Here is a 16,221-nt window from a genome sequence, read left to right as displayed (position 1 = left end):
TTGTGAGATGACTATATTGGCGTATGGCAAAATGGTAAATGTGAGAAGTGCAGGTAATTTCACACTGAAGGAGATGGTGACATAGTGGCACAGTGGTTAGCGCTGCTACCGCATAGCGCTAGGGACCCAGGTTCGATTCTGGCCTCGGTCACTGTCTGTGTGGAATTTGTACTTTTTCCCCGTGTCTGCGCATGTTTCCTCCTGGTGCAACAGTTTCCTCCCCTATGGGTCTATGACCTTTATCATTCCAAAGATTGAAAAATAGAATTATTAAACTTCCTAAAACCAATTGCAGAAAACATTTTTCAATCCTAGAATCACTACAGTTGCAGAAAGAAGCCCATTGGGTCTGCATTGACCACATTCCAGCCCAGGCCTATTCCCATAAACCCATCTATTTACCTTAGCTCATCCCCCTGATACTAAGGGGCAATTTAGCCTGGCCAATCAACCTAACCCACACATCCTTGGACAGTGGGAGGAAACTGGAGCACCCGGAAGAAACACACGCAAACTCAGGGAGAATGCTCAAACGCCACACGCACTGTCACCCAAAGCCGGAATTGAACCTGGATTCCTGGCACTGTGAGGCAGCAATGCTAACCACGGTGCCACCATGCTGCCCTGTGGCATCACTGTGTGTTCCTCTTGTAAGTAAGCCTTCCTTTTGAAGGTGGAATTTGTTGTTTTATTAACAAACCCACTGGAGCTCATTGACACAAAAATATTCACATCCACAAAGTATCCCAACACACATCATCATGGAACTACTTTAGTGAAAAATCGCAGAGGTTTCTGTTATGATTTATTAATGATCTTTTGTACAGTTCCTAACTCTTAGCAATGATATGTAGCAAATTATATTTTCATAACTTGCAAAGCATTGTAAATGTACATAATTTTTTGTCAACATTTTTCCATCTATTACAGGAATAATCATTCTGTTATAGCATGGTACAGCTTTCAGCTACTGAGCAATCATTATATTTTTGGGGGAAAATAAACATTAACTTTGAAATTGTGTGTGAGCGTCCTGCCACGGAGCTTTATAGACTTGCCCGTTTGCCTTCCTCGATGATTTCTTGGTTGGAGTATACATTGGCTTCTGCAGATCTATAGTCAAGATGCATATTAAAATCAGAAAAATCAAATTTCATGCCTTTTACAACCTTCAGATTAATCTAATCAATGTGCCATCAAATCCACAAATAAAATAAAAACAGAAAGTGCTGGGGAAACTCAGCAGGTCTAGCAGAATCTGTGGCAGGAGAAACAGACTTAACATTTTGAGTCTTTTTGGGGGGCGGTTTAGAACGGAGTTGAGGAGGAACTTCTTCACTCAAAGGGTGGTGAATCTCTGGAATTCTCTGCCCGTTGAAGTGGTGGAGGCTGCCTCGCTAAATATTTTTAAGACGCGGGTTGATGGGTTTTTGATAGGAGAGGGGATTAAGGGTTATGGGGAGAGGGCGGGAAAGTGGAACTGAGCAGCGACAGATCAGCCATGATCTTATTGAATGGCGGGGCAGGCTCGAAGGGCTGGATGGCCTACTCCTGCTCCTATTTCTTATGTTCTTATGTTCTTATGTTCTTATGTCTGTGACAACTAGCCCATGTTGTGCCTTGGGAATTTCTTGGCATTTCTCCAGTAATGGATGCAGCAATGGTGTATACTTCAAAAAGCAAATGCTTATTTTTGACCCAGTTGTGATGAAACTGTGCCTTAAAAATGTATTTGTTATGTTTCTTATGCAGCATCTGTTTTAAAAGTCTGTTCTAACTGGAGACACTTGGCAGCGTGTGTTGTTACTGCAGCAGCATAATTGCTCCTAATTGCAAGAATGTTGGTTTTAATCTGAACTGATGCTGTTCTGATGTTTTTAATGATTTCCCTGGGATTTTGCAGAGTAGAGCTTGATTAGATTGATTGACAGGTAAGGTCATAGAACTAGGTAAAGCTGGTTTACACAGAGGACTCAAGCTTAGATGCTGCTTGGAGTTGTTAAAGAGCAATGTCTCTCTTTTCCTTGCTGAAGTTTGAAACTGGAATCTTCTGGACTAACTGTATTACTGTGCCGCCTCATCATCTTATCATTGAACAGGTAATAGCAGGAAGACTGCCACACCTGATATTGATTGATGGAAACCCATGCAGGCTCAGGCACAGTGGCACAATGGTTTAGCACTGCTGCCTCACAGTGCCAAGGACTCGGGTTCAATTTCCGGCTTGGGTCTCTGTGTGTGTGGAGTTTACACATTCTCTCTGTGTTTGCATGGGTTTCCTCTGGGTGTTCCAGTTTCTTCCCACAATCCAAAAATGTGTGTGTTTGGTTGATTAGCCTAAATTCGGGGGTTAGCAGGGTAAATATGTGGGGTTACAGGAATAGGGTGGGATTGTTGTCAGTGCAGGCTTGATGGGCCAAATGGCCTCCTTCTGTACTCTAATAATTCCATGAACTCTGTCCCTTGCCTACACTGTGAACTACTGGAACATTGGAACTTGTGACTTCAAAACTAACTCTTGAACAGCCAGAATAAGGATCTATGCTACACATATTATGGATCTCTAATTAGCTATTGCTGTTCTGTGTCTACATCCAGTGTTCTTTGGTAAAGGTAGTGTTAGATTAAGTAGAGAATATGCAATTTAGAGGTCACTATCCCTTGTATGACAACAAGCTTGGCTGAGCACAGACTCTGAAGCAGGGTATTCCTGATGTTTCAAGGAATACATCCCGAGGATATCTCAATTTAGTGTAACACCAATGTTGTATTAATCTGCATAGTGTGAAATGTTAGTTTATTTCCACTACTGTGAATTAAGAAGGGATAGTGGAAATTGCATAAATTATCATTGTTATGCTCAACAATAACAGCACTTTGTGAAATAATGAATGCTTGAATGACAAAAAAGTACTTACGTCTCAACAGTGTTTAGGTTAGTATCCTGCTCATCAGGTTCCTTATTCCTGTAAAAGTTAACATGGATAAATACAGCAAAAAAATCCTTTCACAATTTCTTAAATATCTCAGATATGTTGTCAAGGAATATACCATCGCTCTGGCACCCTTTGATTTTCTTATCTTCTCGGGATATGGCGTCTTGCATCTGTGATTTATTTCTTTTGGAATTGTTTTTACAACCTATTAACTAGCTTGGACACTTCAGCAGGCATGAAGAATCAAGCATACATTGTGGTACCAGAGTACCACAAACATCATCATCTTATCATTGAACAGGTAATAGCAGGAAGACTGCCACACCTGATATTGATTGATGGAAACCCACGCAGACTCAGGCACAATGGCATGATGGTTTAGCACTGCTGCCTCACAGTGCCAAGGACTCGGGTTCAATTCCCGGCTTGGGTCTGTGTGTGTGTGTGGAGTTTACACGTTCTCCCTGTTTTTGCATGGGTTTCTCTGGATGTTCCAGTTTCCTCCCACAATCCAAAAATGTGCGGGTTTGGTTGATTGGCCTAGTTTCGGGGGTTAGCAGGGTAAATATGTGGGGTTACAGGAATAGGGTGGGACTGTTGTCAGTGCAGGCTTGATGGGCCAAATGGCCTCCTTCTGTACTCTAATAATTCTATGAACTCTGTCCCTTGCCCACACAGTGTGAACTACAGGAACATTGGAACTTGTGACTTCAAAACTAACTCTTGAACAGCCGGAATAAGGATCTATGCTACACATATTATGGATCTCTAATTAGCTATTGCTGTTCTGTGTCTATATTCAGTGTTCTTTGGTAATGGTAGTGTTAGCTTAAGGAGAGAAAATGCAATTTAGAGGTCATTATCCCTTGTATGACAAGCTTGGCTGAGCACAGATTCTGAAGCAGGTTATTCCTGATTTTTCAAGGATTACATCCCAAGGATATCTCAGTACAGTGTAACACCAATGTTGTATTAATCTGCATAGTGTGAAATGTTAGTTTATTTCCACTACTGTGAATTAAGAAGGGATAGTGGAAATTGCATAAATTATCATTGTTATACTCAACAATAACAGCAATTTGTAAAATAATGAATGCTTGAATGACAAAAAAGTACTTACGTCTCAACAGTGTTTAGGTTAATACCCTGCTCATCAGGTTCCTTATTCCTGTAAAAGGTAACATGGATAAATACAGCACAAAAATCCTTTCACAATTTCTTAAATATCTCAGATATGTTGTCAAGGAATATACCATCGCTCTGGCACCCTTTGATTTTCTTATCTTCTCGGGATATGGCGTCTTGCATCTGTGATTTATTTCTTTTGCAATTGTTTTTACAACCCATTAACTAGCTTGGACACTTCAGGAGGCATGAAGAATCAAGCATACATTGTGGTACCGGAGTCACATGTAAGTCAGGCTAGATTCTTGACTCCCTTCCCAAAAGATATGATGAACCATTTGGACTTTTACAAAAGTCCAGCAGCTTTTATGATCATTGTTCTATTGGTAGGCCACAACTAACCTGCACTTTTTAAATGAACGTCCATATTAAAGTCATAGAGTCATAGAGATTTATAGCATGGATACAGGTCCTTCAGCCCAACTTGTCCATGCTGGCCAGTTTTTACCATTAACCTAGTCATAATTGCCCACATTTGGCCCATGTCCCTCTATACCAAGATAAAAGCAAAAATTCTGCAGATGCTGAATTCTGAAACAAAACAAAAGTGCTGGAACATCTCAGCAGGTCTGACAGCATCTGTAGGAAGAGAGTAGATCTAATGTTTCGAGTCCAGATGATACTTTGCCGGAGTTGGGCTTTGATGAAAGGTCATCTAGAATCGAAATGTTGTGTCTCTTCTCTCCCAACAGATGCTGTCAAATCTGCTGAGATTTTCCAGCATTTTCTGTTTTTGTCCCTCTTTCCCAGTCTTACTCACCTAAATGCTTTTTAAAAGACAAAATTGTACCAGCCTCTATTACTACCTCTGGCAACTTGGTCAAGACACTCACCACCCTCTGTGTGAAGAAAGTGCCCCTCTGGACCCTTTTGCATTTCTCCCCTCTCACCTTAAACTTATGCATTATAGTTTTAGACTCCCCCACCTTTGGTAAAATATGGTAACTATCTACCTTATCTGTGCCCCTCATTATTTTATAGACCTCTATAAGACCATCCCTAAGCCTCTTACACTCCAGAGAAAAAAGTCCCAGTCTAACATGCCTTACCTTATAACTTAAAGTATTAACATTGAACATTTTCATTCAGATCTCAGGGAGTCTGCAATATAGCAAATCAACCACATTCTCAAAAGAGATGTTTATCCATAATGTGACCAAACCCTGGTTTCTATAAAAATATCTGAGTGTGATGGATATGCGATAGATGTCTAAATAGAGGATCATCCTTAGCAGCCTGCAGAATATGAACAGTGCACATATCTGAATGTTGTTTTTACAGCCATTTTCAGTTTGCAAATGAACCATTATAGTCTGGATTCACTCTGTCACAATAACCTTCATATAAAAGGTTATAATGATGATACAGTGTACGAGCCAATATTATTCACATTTCCACTTGCAAATCTAATTTGCCCATTTTGGCTATGATAAATTGTTTGTTATTTTTGTTTACAATAGATCACAGATCACAATTCTGTCATGCAACATGTCACAGTTCAAATTTGAGAGGCACTTCTTCGAAAACTAGAGACTCTGAAGCATAAAGAAATAGATGGAGAGATGGCCAAATGAGATTCAAGAAAAAATAAAATTAAAGTAGAGGCCAAAAACATATTGTGTAACAGCAACAGAGAGAAAAGCAAAATGGGACAAATCAGTGAAATTTTGAAAGGGAATACAGAATGTGGAAATTCTCAGAAAATCTCTAAAATGGGCAGGTGAAATGCATGTTTCAAAAAGAACAAAATATAAAAGTTTAGAAAAATAATAATTTTCTGACTGACTGTTCCCCCAAACCATTGTCACTCTGCTGAAAGGTGGCACAGTGGTTAGCACTGCTGTCTCACAGTGAAAGATACCTGGGTTTGATTCCCAGCTTGGATCACTGTCTCTGTGGAGTTTGCATGTCATCTGTATGGGTTTCCTGCGGAGCTCCGGTTTCTTCCCACAGTCCAAACGATGTGCTGGTTAGTTGCATTGGCCATGCTAAATTCTCCCTCAGTGTATCCGAACAGGTGCCGGAGTGTGACGACTAGGGGATTTTTCACAGTAACTTATTTGCAGTGTTAATGTAAGCCTACTTGTGACACTAATAAACTAAGCTCCACTGTTAAAAAGCTGAGGAAGTCACTCTCCATGTTAAATAACTACCTCACTTCCTTTCTCACAGCTTCTCCATTACATTTCACGTTGATCCCTGCCAAACTGACAATAGTATCTTTTTTTAGCTCCATTTACTTACCTTCCACAAAAAATTCTGTTCATAATTAACAGAACAAAGACGATGAAAAGGAATACAGTGACTGCAGTTAGTCCAGTGAGCCAAGGCTGCCAGGCTCTGCTGCTGTTTGCTTTTGCTGAAATTAAAAGAAAATTAAATAGGGTTTAAAATCCTTGCTTCCAAAAAAAGAAATGGGTACCAGCAAACAAAATGTTCAACTTCAGCCTTTCTTCAGCTGCAACTTAGAGCAGTCTTGTTGTGTACAAAGCTTAGAGAATATAATTTATATTGAGTACTGTGTTATATTGTGTATCTCAGACCATGCGTAGCATCTGTGGCCTGAGCTTTGTAGATCAAATTGAAGCAGATCAAATATGACAGGTCACATTTGCATGATGGTGTGGGTATTTTAGGAGGAAAGAAAACGCCCACAAATTCTCGAAATCTGGAATACAAATTGAGAATAGTAGAAATTCACAGTAGGTTAATCATAGTTTGAAAGGAAAAAAGACAGATAAAGCTTTCAGGATCTGCTAAAGGGGTCTATCAATGGCTGTCACTCTCACTTCACTCTGGGATTCACCTCTTTTCTCCATGTTTGATCAGAGGCTGTAATGAGGTTTTGGGCTGTCTGGCTCTGATGGAACCTGAATTGAGCATTGGTGAATAGGTTTTGGTGAGTAAGTGTCAACAACACATTTCTGACAATAGAGAGTAAACTGATGGGACAGCAATCATTCAGATTGGCTCTGTCCTGCTTTGTGGACAGTGCATAACATTTTCCACCCTGTCAGGTAGATGCTGGTGTTGCAGCTGTACAGGAACAGCTTGGCAAGAGGTATGCCTATTTCCAGTCCTCATATCACCAGAGTACAGCCGAGCTGTTGACAGGACCCAAAGTTATTCTTTTTTAAAAATTTTCATTTCATGGAATGTGGGTGTTGCTAGTTAGGCCAACAATTATTACCCATTCCCTTTTTTTCCCTGAGAAGGTGATGGTGAGCTGCCTTCTTGAACTGCTGAGTCCCAGTGATATAGGTACACCCACAGTGATGTTAGGGGGAGAGTTTCAGGATTTTGACTCAATAACAGTGAAGGAAACATAGCAAAAATAAGCAGGACCAGCAATATATTTCTAAATCAGAATGATGAATGACTTGGAAAGAAATTTGATGCATTTAATTTGTTCAAACATTTCTTGATACAATGTGGAGTGAATAGAATTGGCTAGAGATTAGTACTTGTGTACCTGGGGATTTTAGGAAGAGGCTTACAAAGATCATTCACTCCATACACATTGCAACCTTCTTGGTATTTTTATTGCTTTTAAAGAGAATTGTGGAGATAAGCACTTTTTTATCTGTAGATGGACTGAAGTCCATGTGGCAAAAATGTTTTCTTTGTTCATGCGCTTTGCCAAAGAACAGTAAACATCAAAGTATTTCTAGCCACTACTATCTGTGCAAGCTTTGTCCTTTTTTTTGCAAGATGGGAAGTAACAATGTCACTTGATTGAACCGAACTTGAATATTGCTGAAAAGGGAGACAGGCCATCAAAGTTTTTCATCTTGCACCCATCAGGACAAACATAAGAATGCAGGCCAGAATTCTTCGACATTGCCCATGGCTGGGATTCTCCAGTCCTGCTGCTGTGAATAGAGATTTGGCTGAGCGGCATTCTCTGTTCTCGCTGGCAGGGGTGGCGGGGCATACGAAACTGGAGAATTCCGGTTGTCAAATTTCTAATGAACAACAAAGAACAATACAACACAGGAACAAGCTTTGATGATGAGAAAAATTTATACTATAGGAGGATTTGTTAGCAAGTAAGTTCTACTTGGCTGAGGTGTTGCCATGGACAAAATAACAGGGGACAATATGCTCCTGTTTTGAATTACCCAGGAACTTGGGGAGCCTGTACAGAACATACAAAATGCTCAATGCAGGAACTCAAGTTAATACATCCTTAATGCCACTATTCCTCCTTAATATTTCTTTAGAAGAATAGAAGATGTTAATATCAATTCAACTAAATATTACTTTCTGGTGAACTATACTTTAAACTTTCTAATGGCACAACCACTATTTTAAATTGCTTACAGAACTAAAAGTGGGGCATCTAATTTTTAATGTTATCAAGGCAACATTATTATTGAATATTCTTACTGTGGAGCAGATGCTATTTACTGTATGTTAGTTTAACTATTTGCATAGTGAAAATTATCTTTTCTTGCTTCATTAAGTTACCAGACACAGCAGCTGCCAGAGCATAACTGGAGTTAGCAAATCAAACTCTCATTATTATCTATGACTAGTTCGCAGGAAACATTTCTGCAAATATGACATTGTCCTTATTTGGTTCATCAACATTTTCTTCTATTGGGATAACTAAATAGCAGGATTTGGGAAAAAAAAGACAAGATCAAGAATTGTGCTTCAGTCTGGCTTCAGAAACCAATGTTGCTGGAATGTGTTTGAATATCATTTCTGGGTATTTCAAAGAAATTGATAAACAATTTCATGAAGAAAATGGATTCAATCTTACCTAAAAATGGCAGGGTGTTGCTTCTGGCAAGGAAAATGGCATGTTTTTCTCCAGAGAATGAGGCTCTTTTTTCCTCCAGTTCTTACCGCAATCTCACAAAGAAATGGTGGGCATGTTTCACACTGTCATGTAACAGGGTGGGGCCACAATATGCTGGCAAAGCCCAGCTGCACTGAAATCAGGGCGTCATGTTCAAAGGACGCCCAATCAGACAAAAGAGCAACCTCTCCCCCACCCCACCTCATCACAGAGGTCTCAGGGGCTCCCCTCCCTCCCACCACTCCTGGTCAGAGCTGGCATTCACCCCCAGTGATCTGAGCTGGCATTCACCACAGAACCGTGTCCCTCACCACACAAACTGCCAGTGCCAGCAATGCCCCCTTCCCCCAAACATCAAACTCCTTTCCCCCAAACCCCCCATGCATACTGTCAATGTTGGCTCCCACTCCCCCCTTTTCCCCGAACATTGGAACCCACCCCCACCCCCACCCACACAGTCAATGCTGCCACCCACCTCTCTTACCCCCAAACATCCAACCCTTTCCCTCCCATCCACACAGTCAATGCGAGGACCCAGTCCCCCACCCTATCGGCCATTCCCAGTTCCCATGTCCACTCCCACATCGCCACCACCACAAAAAAATAAATCGCCTTCTCCCCCTTGAGATTCCCATTGGAGTCTGGCCCTGGAACTGCTCCCTAAAAAGTTGGCACTGCCTGGTTAGCATGGACATGGTGCCAGCCTGGCAGTGTCAAATTGTGCCAAGAGGCAGTGCCGGGGGAATTGCCTGTCCAGTGACTGGCCATGTCCCTCCCCCCCGGGACTATAGTCACCTTTACGTTCTCAGGGAGACTCCACAACAAGTTCACGTCTGGGTGAACCTGTTGTAAACCACACGGATGTGACATCACATTGGCAAGATTTGAAAATATGCCTCGGGCTCAATAAACTGCGACAGGGTTTTTTAATAGCATGTAAATATTATGAAATGTATTTAGATCAGGTTCATGCCCTTTGTGGGCAGGAACATGATTATGTTGCTGGTGAGGGGGCAGAAAAATCAGAAGTCGCGATCTCACTGGCAAGATTCACGACTTCTGGGTTTCACCAGATCTTGAGTTGCCGCCTGCATTCCCATGGACAGCGAACACAGGTTCAATATCGCCTCGAATGTATCTTTAACTCGTACAACCTTTGTTTTTCACTGGCCAGTCATACGAAATGATAATGTAAAATATTTCTTAATGTGCGGAAATTGTTGCTATGGGAGATACATATTTAGAAAATTATGGCTGAAATTGATCAACTGCATCTGATCGGGTTTGACATCAAGGAGTCCGAGCATAACTGGAGTCAATGGGAATCAGGGGGAAATGTCTCCACTGTTTGGAGTCAAACTGAGCAAAAGGAAAGATGTTCATGGTTGTTGGAGGTCAATCACTGCAGGAGTTCCTCAAGGTAGTGTCCTAGGCCCAGCCAGATTCAGTTGTCCCATCAATGACCTTTCATCCATCGTAAGATCAGAAATGAGAACGTGCAATCATCAATATACTATGTTCAGCATCATGTCTGACTTCTTGGATGCCAAAGCAGTACCTGTCCATTTGCAGCAAGACCTGGATAATATCCAGTCTTGGGCTGATGAGTGGCAAGTTTTGCACCACACAAGTGCCAGACAACAATCGTCTCTAACAAGAGAGAATCAAACCATCTCCCCTTGGCATTCAGTGCCAGGACCAGCACTGAATTCCTCACTATCAAGATCTTGGGGGTTACCATTGACAAGAAACTGAACCAACCATATAAATACTGTGGATACAAGAGCAGGTCAGAGACTGGGAGTTCTGTGGAGAGTAACTCACTTCCTTACTCCACAATACACGTCCACAAGTCAGAAGTGTGATGGAATACCCTCCATTTGCCTGGATGTTACCACCTCCAACAACACTCAGTAAGGTTCAATTCACAGCAAGTTCAATTCCGGCCTTGGGTGATTGTGTGGAGTTTGCACTTTCTCCCCATGTCTGCATGGGTTAATTCCAAGTACTGCAGTTTCCTCCCACACTCCAAAGATGTGCAGGTTAGATTGGTTGGCTATGCTAAATTGACTCTAGTGTTGGGGGATTAGCAGGGCCAATGTGTGGGGTTATAGGAGGAGGGTTTGGGTGAGATTGTGGTTGGTACAGACTTGATGGACCAAATAACCTTCTTTTGTACTGTAGACATTCTATGATTCTATGACTCAAGAAGCTCAAAACCATTCCAGACAAAGCAGCTTGCTTGATTGGCAATCCATCTAAGACATTCCACCACCAATGCACAGTGATAACAGTGTGTAAGATCCACAGGATGCACTCCAATGACTCACTAGCTCTCCTTCAACACCACCTTCCATACGCACAAACTCCACCACTGAGAAGGACCAAAATGGGTGGAAACACCACCACCTACAAGTTCCTCTCCAAGCCATACCCCATCCTAACTTGGAACTATATCACCATTCCTTCACTGACACTGGGTACAAATCTTGGAACTCCCTCCCTAACTGCACCGTGGGTGTGTCTACACCACAGGGACTGCAGTGTTTCAAGAAGACAGCTCACCACCACCTCCTCAAAGGCAATTAGAGGTGGTCAATATAAATGCTGGCCTAGTCAGCGACACCCTCCTTCCATGAAAGAATACAAAAGCCCTCTGGAATGAGAGAAAAAATTGTTGTCAAATTTTGTTCAGGTGGGTTTCATTTATGTTGGGCGAGGATGGCAGGTAATCCAATGCCAGTAGACAGGTTGGCATTTTAATGACGTAAGTGAGGTTGTAAGCAGGTATAACTGTGACCAGCTACATAAAGTAGGTTTTGAACCCTGGCAGCTGCAACAAGGCAAAGGCAGGCTTTAGGAACACTCATCATGGGCCAGGAGGAGAAGATTGGCAGTATCAAATCTCCCCCATACAAACCACCCCTGCACTCAATCCATCTCACAATCAGGCCTTTTCACCCCAGGATCAAAATCACTCTTCTGGGGATAGCTCACCACAAAATGTCATTAATTATTTTACCTGTCCATAGATTATGGAAGGTGCATTAGGGAAAAATATTTAAATGTGTTTAAATTTAAGGGTGATCCTAATTAGATTGTTCTAACGTGAAAACCCACAGAGGTCCATGCAACATCAGGGTAAGATCTCACTTCATTGCAGCAACCAACCATTTTCATACAAACTGCGCCACTTATATATAAACACGTAACAGCAAGTAAAGCAAGCTGTCTCAATTTGTGATGACACAATAATTTTCAAGACAGGTTGCCGCAGACAGAATTGAAGTGGGAAAGTTATCTACAAATGTTCAGCGTCTGAAACATTTCAGTTTCCACAAGTCTATCTTTCATTTCAGTAAACTGTAGGAAAGCAGCCTACAGTGGAACACAATGTTCCAAATTTTAAAAGCAAATGGATCGCAGTTAATGTAATTTTTCAGACCTTGTATTGTACTTTTGTGTCCTGGTACATTTCTGATTTTTCAAGAGGAGTCACTGGTCAATTGCACAAGTGAAAAATAAAATAGTGCTTACCACTCTGTGCATGTACTGCACTGATTAAAAGCAGAGCAACAAGGACTCGACAAGGAAAAACCATTTTCACTGGGTGCCTCTGACAGTGTGCTTGAAAATGAGTGCAGGCGACAGATTATAATGTTCTGACCCTGAGGGCAACCCAAGGATCAAAGTACTGATCTACATAGGTAATGTTTCAGTTACTCATATACCATTACAGTAATAAAGTTCATAAATGTTTACAACAGCTTGGCTATTTAAGCAGCACTGACTTCTTTGAAAATGTTTGCGAACTTCAGTGGAAGAGTCTGAGTTTCAAGCATTCAGGATATGAAAGTTTAAAGTGACAAGATCTATGTTATTGTGTTGTGCACTTAGTGTAAAGAAACAGTAAAAAATTTGTCAACCATTTTGAGATGTTTATACATTTGCTGCACTTTCTTTCTGCTCAGTGGCCCTCAAGGATGCCATTACTCTGAGATCAAGGGCCAAGATCCTCTCAACAGTCAGGACAGGAGTCTATGCAGGTTCCTTCCACCTCTGCAAGAGCCATGGGGGTTGCATCATAAAGGAATGATAGGGAAAGGATACGGGCTGGGAATGGTGCTCTGGCAGTCAACATCACAGAAAAGCAGCCTGGGAATGGTGTCCTCGCGGTCAGTGTAAGAGTAATGCAGTCTGGTAATGGTGTTCTCGCATTGAGTATTGCAGTGAAGGAGCCTTGGAACAATGTCCTCGCAATCAGTGTAGCAGTCTGGTAATGATGTTCTCGCAGTCAGTGTTGCAGTGAAGCAGTCTGGTAATGGTGTTCTTGCATTAAGCATCACAGTGAAGGGGCCTCAGAACAGTGTCCTCGCAGTCAGTGTTGCAGTGAAGTGGTTTGGGGATGGTATCCTCACGGATTGCATCAAGGTGAAATGGTTTGGGGATGGTGTTTTCACTGCCAGCATCACAGTGAAGCAGTTTGGGAATGTGTCCTCGTAGTCAGCATTGCAGGGGTGCAGTCCGGGAACGGTGTCCTTGCAATCAGCATCATAATGAAATGGTCTGGGGACAGTGTCCTCAAGTCAGTGTTGTAAAGAAGCAGTCAGTGATTTTGGTTAAGATCAAGCATCAGATCAAGCCCAACACTGGGGTGCAATGCCTTATCTTGCCAACTTGGATCTTGTTTGTCTTTCTTGGGGGGACCATGAATTGGATTCAATTGGATTTTGAATTTGCTTTTTGGAGCATGCAAGAAATAGATTTGAGTTTATCCGGTCCCTCCTGGATTTGAGGTTGGAGTAAAAAGTTTAAAAAATATTGACTGAGAAACAACACAAATAAGCGAAAGTCAAGGTTATCGTAATAAAGTAATAGAAATAAAAAGACTAGGGTAGGGGAAATAAGCTAATAGTATATCATATCAATTACTAGGGGGCATGGGTTTAAGGTGCGAGGGGCAAGGCTCAAAAGAGATGTACGAGGCAGATTTTTTACACAGAGAGTGGTGGGTGCTTGGAACTCATTGCCGGGAGAAGTAGTAGAAGCAGATACGGTAGTGACTTTTAAGGAGCATCTTGACAAGTACATGATAAGGATGGGGATAGCGGAATATGGTCTCCGGAAGGGGAGGGGGTTTTAGTTAAGTCGGGCAGCATGGTTGGTGCAGGCTTGGAGGGCTGAAGGGCCAGTTCCTGTGCTGTAATTTTCCTTGTTCTTTTCTTTGTTCTTTATATAGACATAATATTTTGTTTAAAAAAGGGAGTGTATAAGTGGCTTAAGGGTAGTAATGACAGGGGAACTTACACCCATGATATGCTCCTCCTGTGCGTTGCTGCAAGCAATAAAGCTCCAGTTTTCCCTGGTTACCATAGTACAGGATGTGTGTCCAACTACAGCTACTGGCAAAAACATTTTGGAGTTGTAGCTGAGGGCGGATTCATAGTGGAGCACCTGCAATGTCTTGTGACTGTGCTATTAGTGAGCCTCATTTCCACTGAAATGATCCACAAAAGCTGATGAAGTTCATTTATTTTATCCTCGATAGTAAATACTATTTTTGTGACCACTACAGGTGGATCTACAGGTTACGGATTGCACGTTCAGTGTGCTGGTCACACCAGAGGTGAAGACTGAACAGGCAGATGGGGCATGAGTGACCACCAGGCAGAGCAGGTAGTACAGGAATCCCATGTGGCCATTGTCCTTTCTAATAGATATATCATTTTCAATACTGTTGGGAGAATCGACTGCACAGGGAAAAGCAGTGGCAGCCAACTTCATGATGTGGAGATGCCGATGTTGAGCTGGAGTGGGCACAGTAAGAAATCTCAAAATACCAGGTTAAAGTCCAACAGGTTTATTTGGAATCATGAGCTTCCGGAGTGCTGCTCCTTTATCAGGTGAGTGGAGAGGTGGGTTCACAAACACAGCACGTATAGACGGTAACAAAATTGCATGATAGTGGTTGGAATGTGAATCTTTCCAGGTAATCAAGTTTTTACAGGTACAGACAATTGTGTCTCTTTAACCTGGTGTTGTGAAAGACAACATCTTAGAAGGCTTTGCTAATAAAGATATATGAATAGAAACTAAAATTCAAAAAGGAGCAGTCATGGGTGCGATTCTCCCAAAAATGCTGAATTGGTGCTCTAAATCCCGACTGTTCTGCAGTTCAGCTTCTTGCCTCAATCTCTGCGGTCTGTGCACTTAAACGACCCCAGTTGGGAATCTCATTAAAAACCTAGAAGAGTAGGGTCTACTTGCGCCGGAGTTTGACAGTTCTGGAACTCTGCGCGTGCGCAGTGGCCCCAAACTCAATAGCTGGCCAGCCCGGGACATCCACAGTGCTGTCTCTCCAGCAGCCCCCTCCACAACCTGATCGCAGCCCCCACAACAATTCCCAGGCCAGAGCCCCCGCTCCAGAGCGCCCACCTCCCCCCCCACCCCCCAGCAGTGGAAATCCCCCCACTCCACTCACCCTGGCAGACACCCAGAGAGGAAGGCCCCCATCCCCCGGCAGACACCCCCCCCCACCCACCCCAATTGCTCCTCCCTCCACCCCAAATCGATCCTGTCTGCAGAGTGGCAGCAGAACCCCTCGCCCCCACTGCTCACCCCTAGCCCCACCCACAATAGGCTCCACCCCCTTGGCACTGCCTGATGCCCAATGGGCATCCTGGCCTGTGCCTCCTGGCACTATCCAAAGTGCCCCCTTGGGCAGTGCCAGGAGGCACAGGCTGGCACTGCCAGGATGCCTATGCTCAGGGGGCACCACCCGCTTGCCACCCGATCCATTGGGAGGCCCCGATTGCCCCCTTCATTCTGATGGGATCTCCCACTAGTTTCCCGAACGTGGGGATCTAGTCTGAGCCCTGTCAGAATGAAGTACGCCTGGTGGGGTGGGAGATTCAATCAGGACCAGAAAAGCCCCGATAATGAGCTAATAAACATATTTAAAACAGATTAGAAACAAATTTAAATGACTTATCTGCCTTCCTGCTGGTTTCCAGCGTTGTCTGACCAGCGATTGTTCACCGGCTCTGAGAGATACACATGCGTTCCCAGCGCATGTGCAAATCCCGTTCAAGGCCACAGATGCGTGTCTCCCACCGCAACCCAAAAGAAAAGTTGCGGGTCGCAATGGGAGAATCATAGCACACATTGCTGGGACTATCCCACAGACCCCCTAACAGTTTGAGAGAAATGGAAGAGCAGATAAGTAAGCAAAAGTGGTTAAGAAGGCATTTGGCATACTTGCCTTTATTAGCCAAGGCATAGAGTTTAAGAGCT

At 42.8% G+C, this 16,221-nt stretch overlaps 1 protein-coding gene across 1 annotated transcript; it reads right to left on the bottom strand.

The window, feature by feature from the left end:
* Positions 1-771: 771 nt before the first annotated feature.
* LOC145358749 (uncharacterized) lies at positions 772-12,675 on the bottom strand. The gene is made up of 5 exons (XM_080213009.1): positions 12,466-12,675; positions 6,366-6,480; positions 4,057-4,104; positions 2,919-2,966; positions 772-1,113 (listed from the first exon to the last, which is right to left on the bottom strand). The coding sequence occupies exons 1-5, from the start codon at positions 12,527-12,529 to the stop codon at positions 1,047-1,049; spliced, it is 342 nt and encodes a 113-aa protein (XP_080069135.1). The 5' UTR covers positions 12,530-12,675; the 3' UTR covers positions 772-1,046.
* Between the last annotated feature and the right edge of the window lie 3,546 nt (positions 12,676-16,221).

The sequence above is a fragment of the Carcharhinus amblyrhynchos genome, chromosome 26 (assembly GCF_965287045.1).
Source record: "Carcharhinus amblyrhynchos chromosome 26, sCarAmb.v2.hapA, whole genome shotgun sequence".
Taxonomy (NCBI): domain Eukaryota; kingdom Metazoa; phylum Chordata; class Chondrichthyes; order Carcharhiniformes; family Carcharhinidae; genus Carcharhinus; species Carcharhinus amblyrhynchos.
Note: the sequence above shows the minus strand (reverse complement) of the source record. Positions and strands in the feature narration are given on the sequence as shown.

Bases quoted from the DNA above. Each gene is read 5' to 3' on its own strand.
- LOC145358749 (XM_080213009.1), bottom strand. From the start codon at position 12,529: ATGGTTTTTCCTTGTCGAGTCCTTGTTGCTCTGCTTTTAATCAGTGCA. The intron at 6,481-12,465 runs GTAAGCACTATT...TTTTAATTTCAG, and splicing joins TGCAGTACATGCACAGAGTG to CAAAAGCAAACAGCAGCAGA. The intron at 1,114-2,918 runs GTAAGTACTTTT...TCTTGACTATAG, and splicing joins AACCTAAACACTGTTGAGAC to ATCTGCAGAAGCCAATGTAT.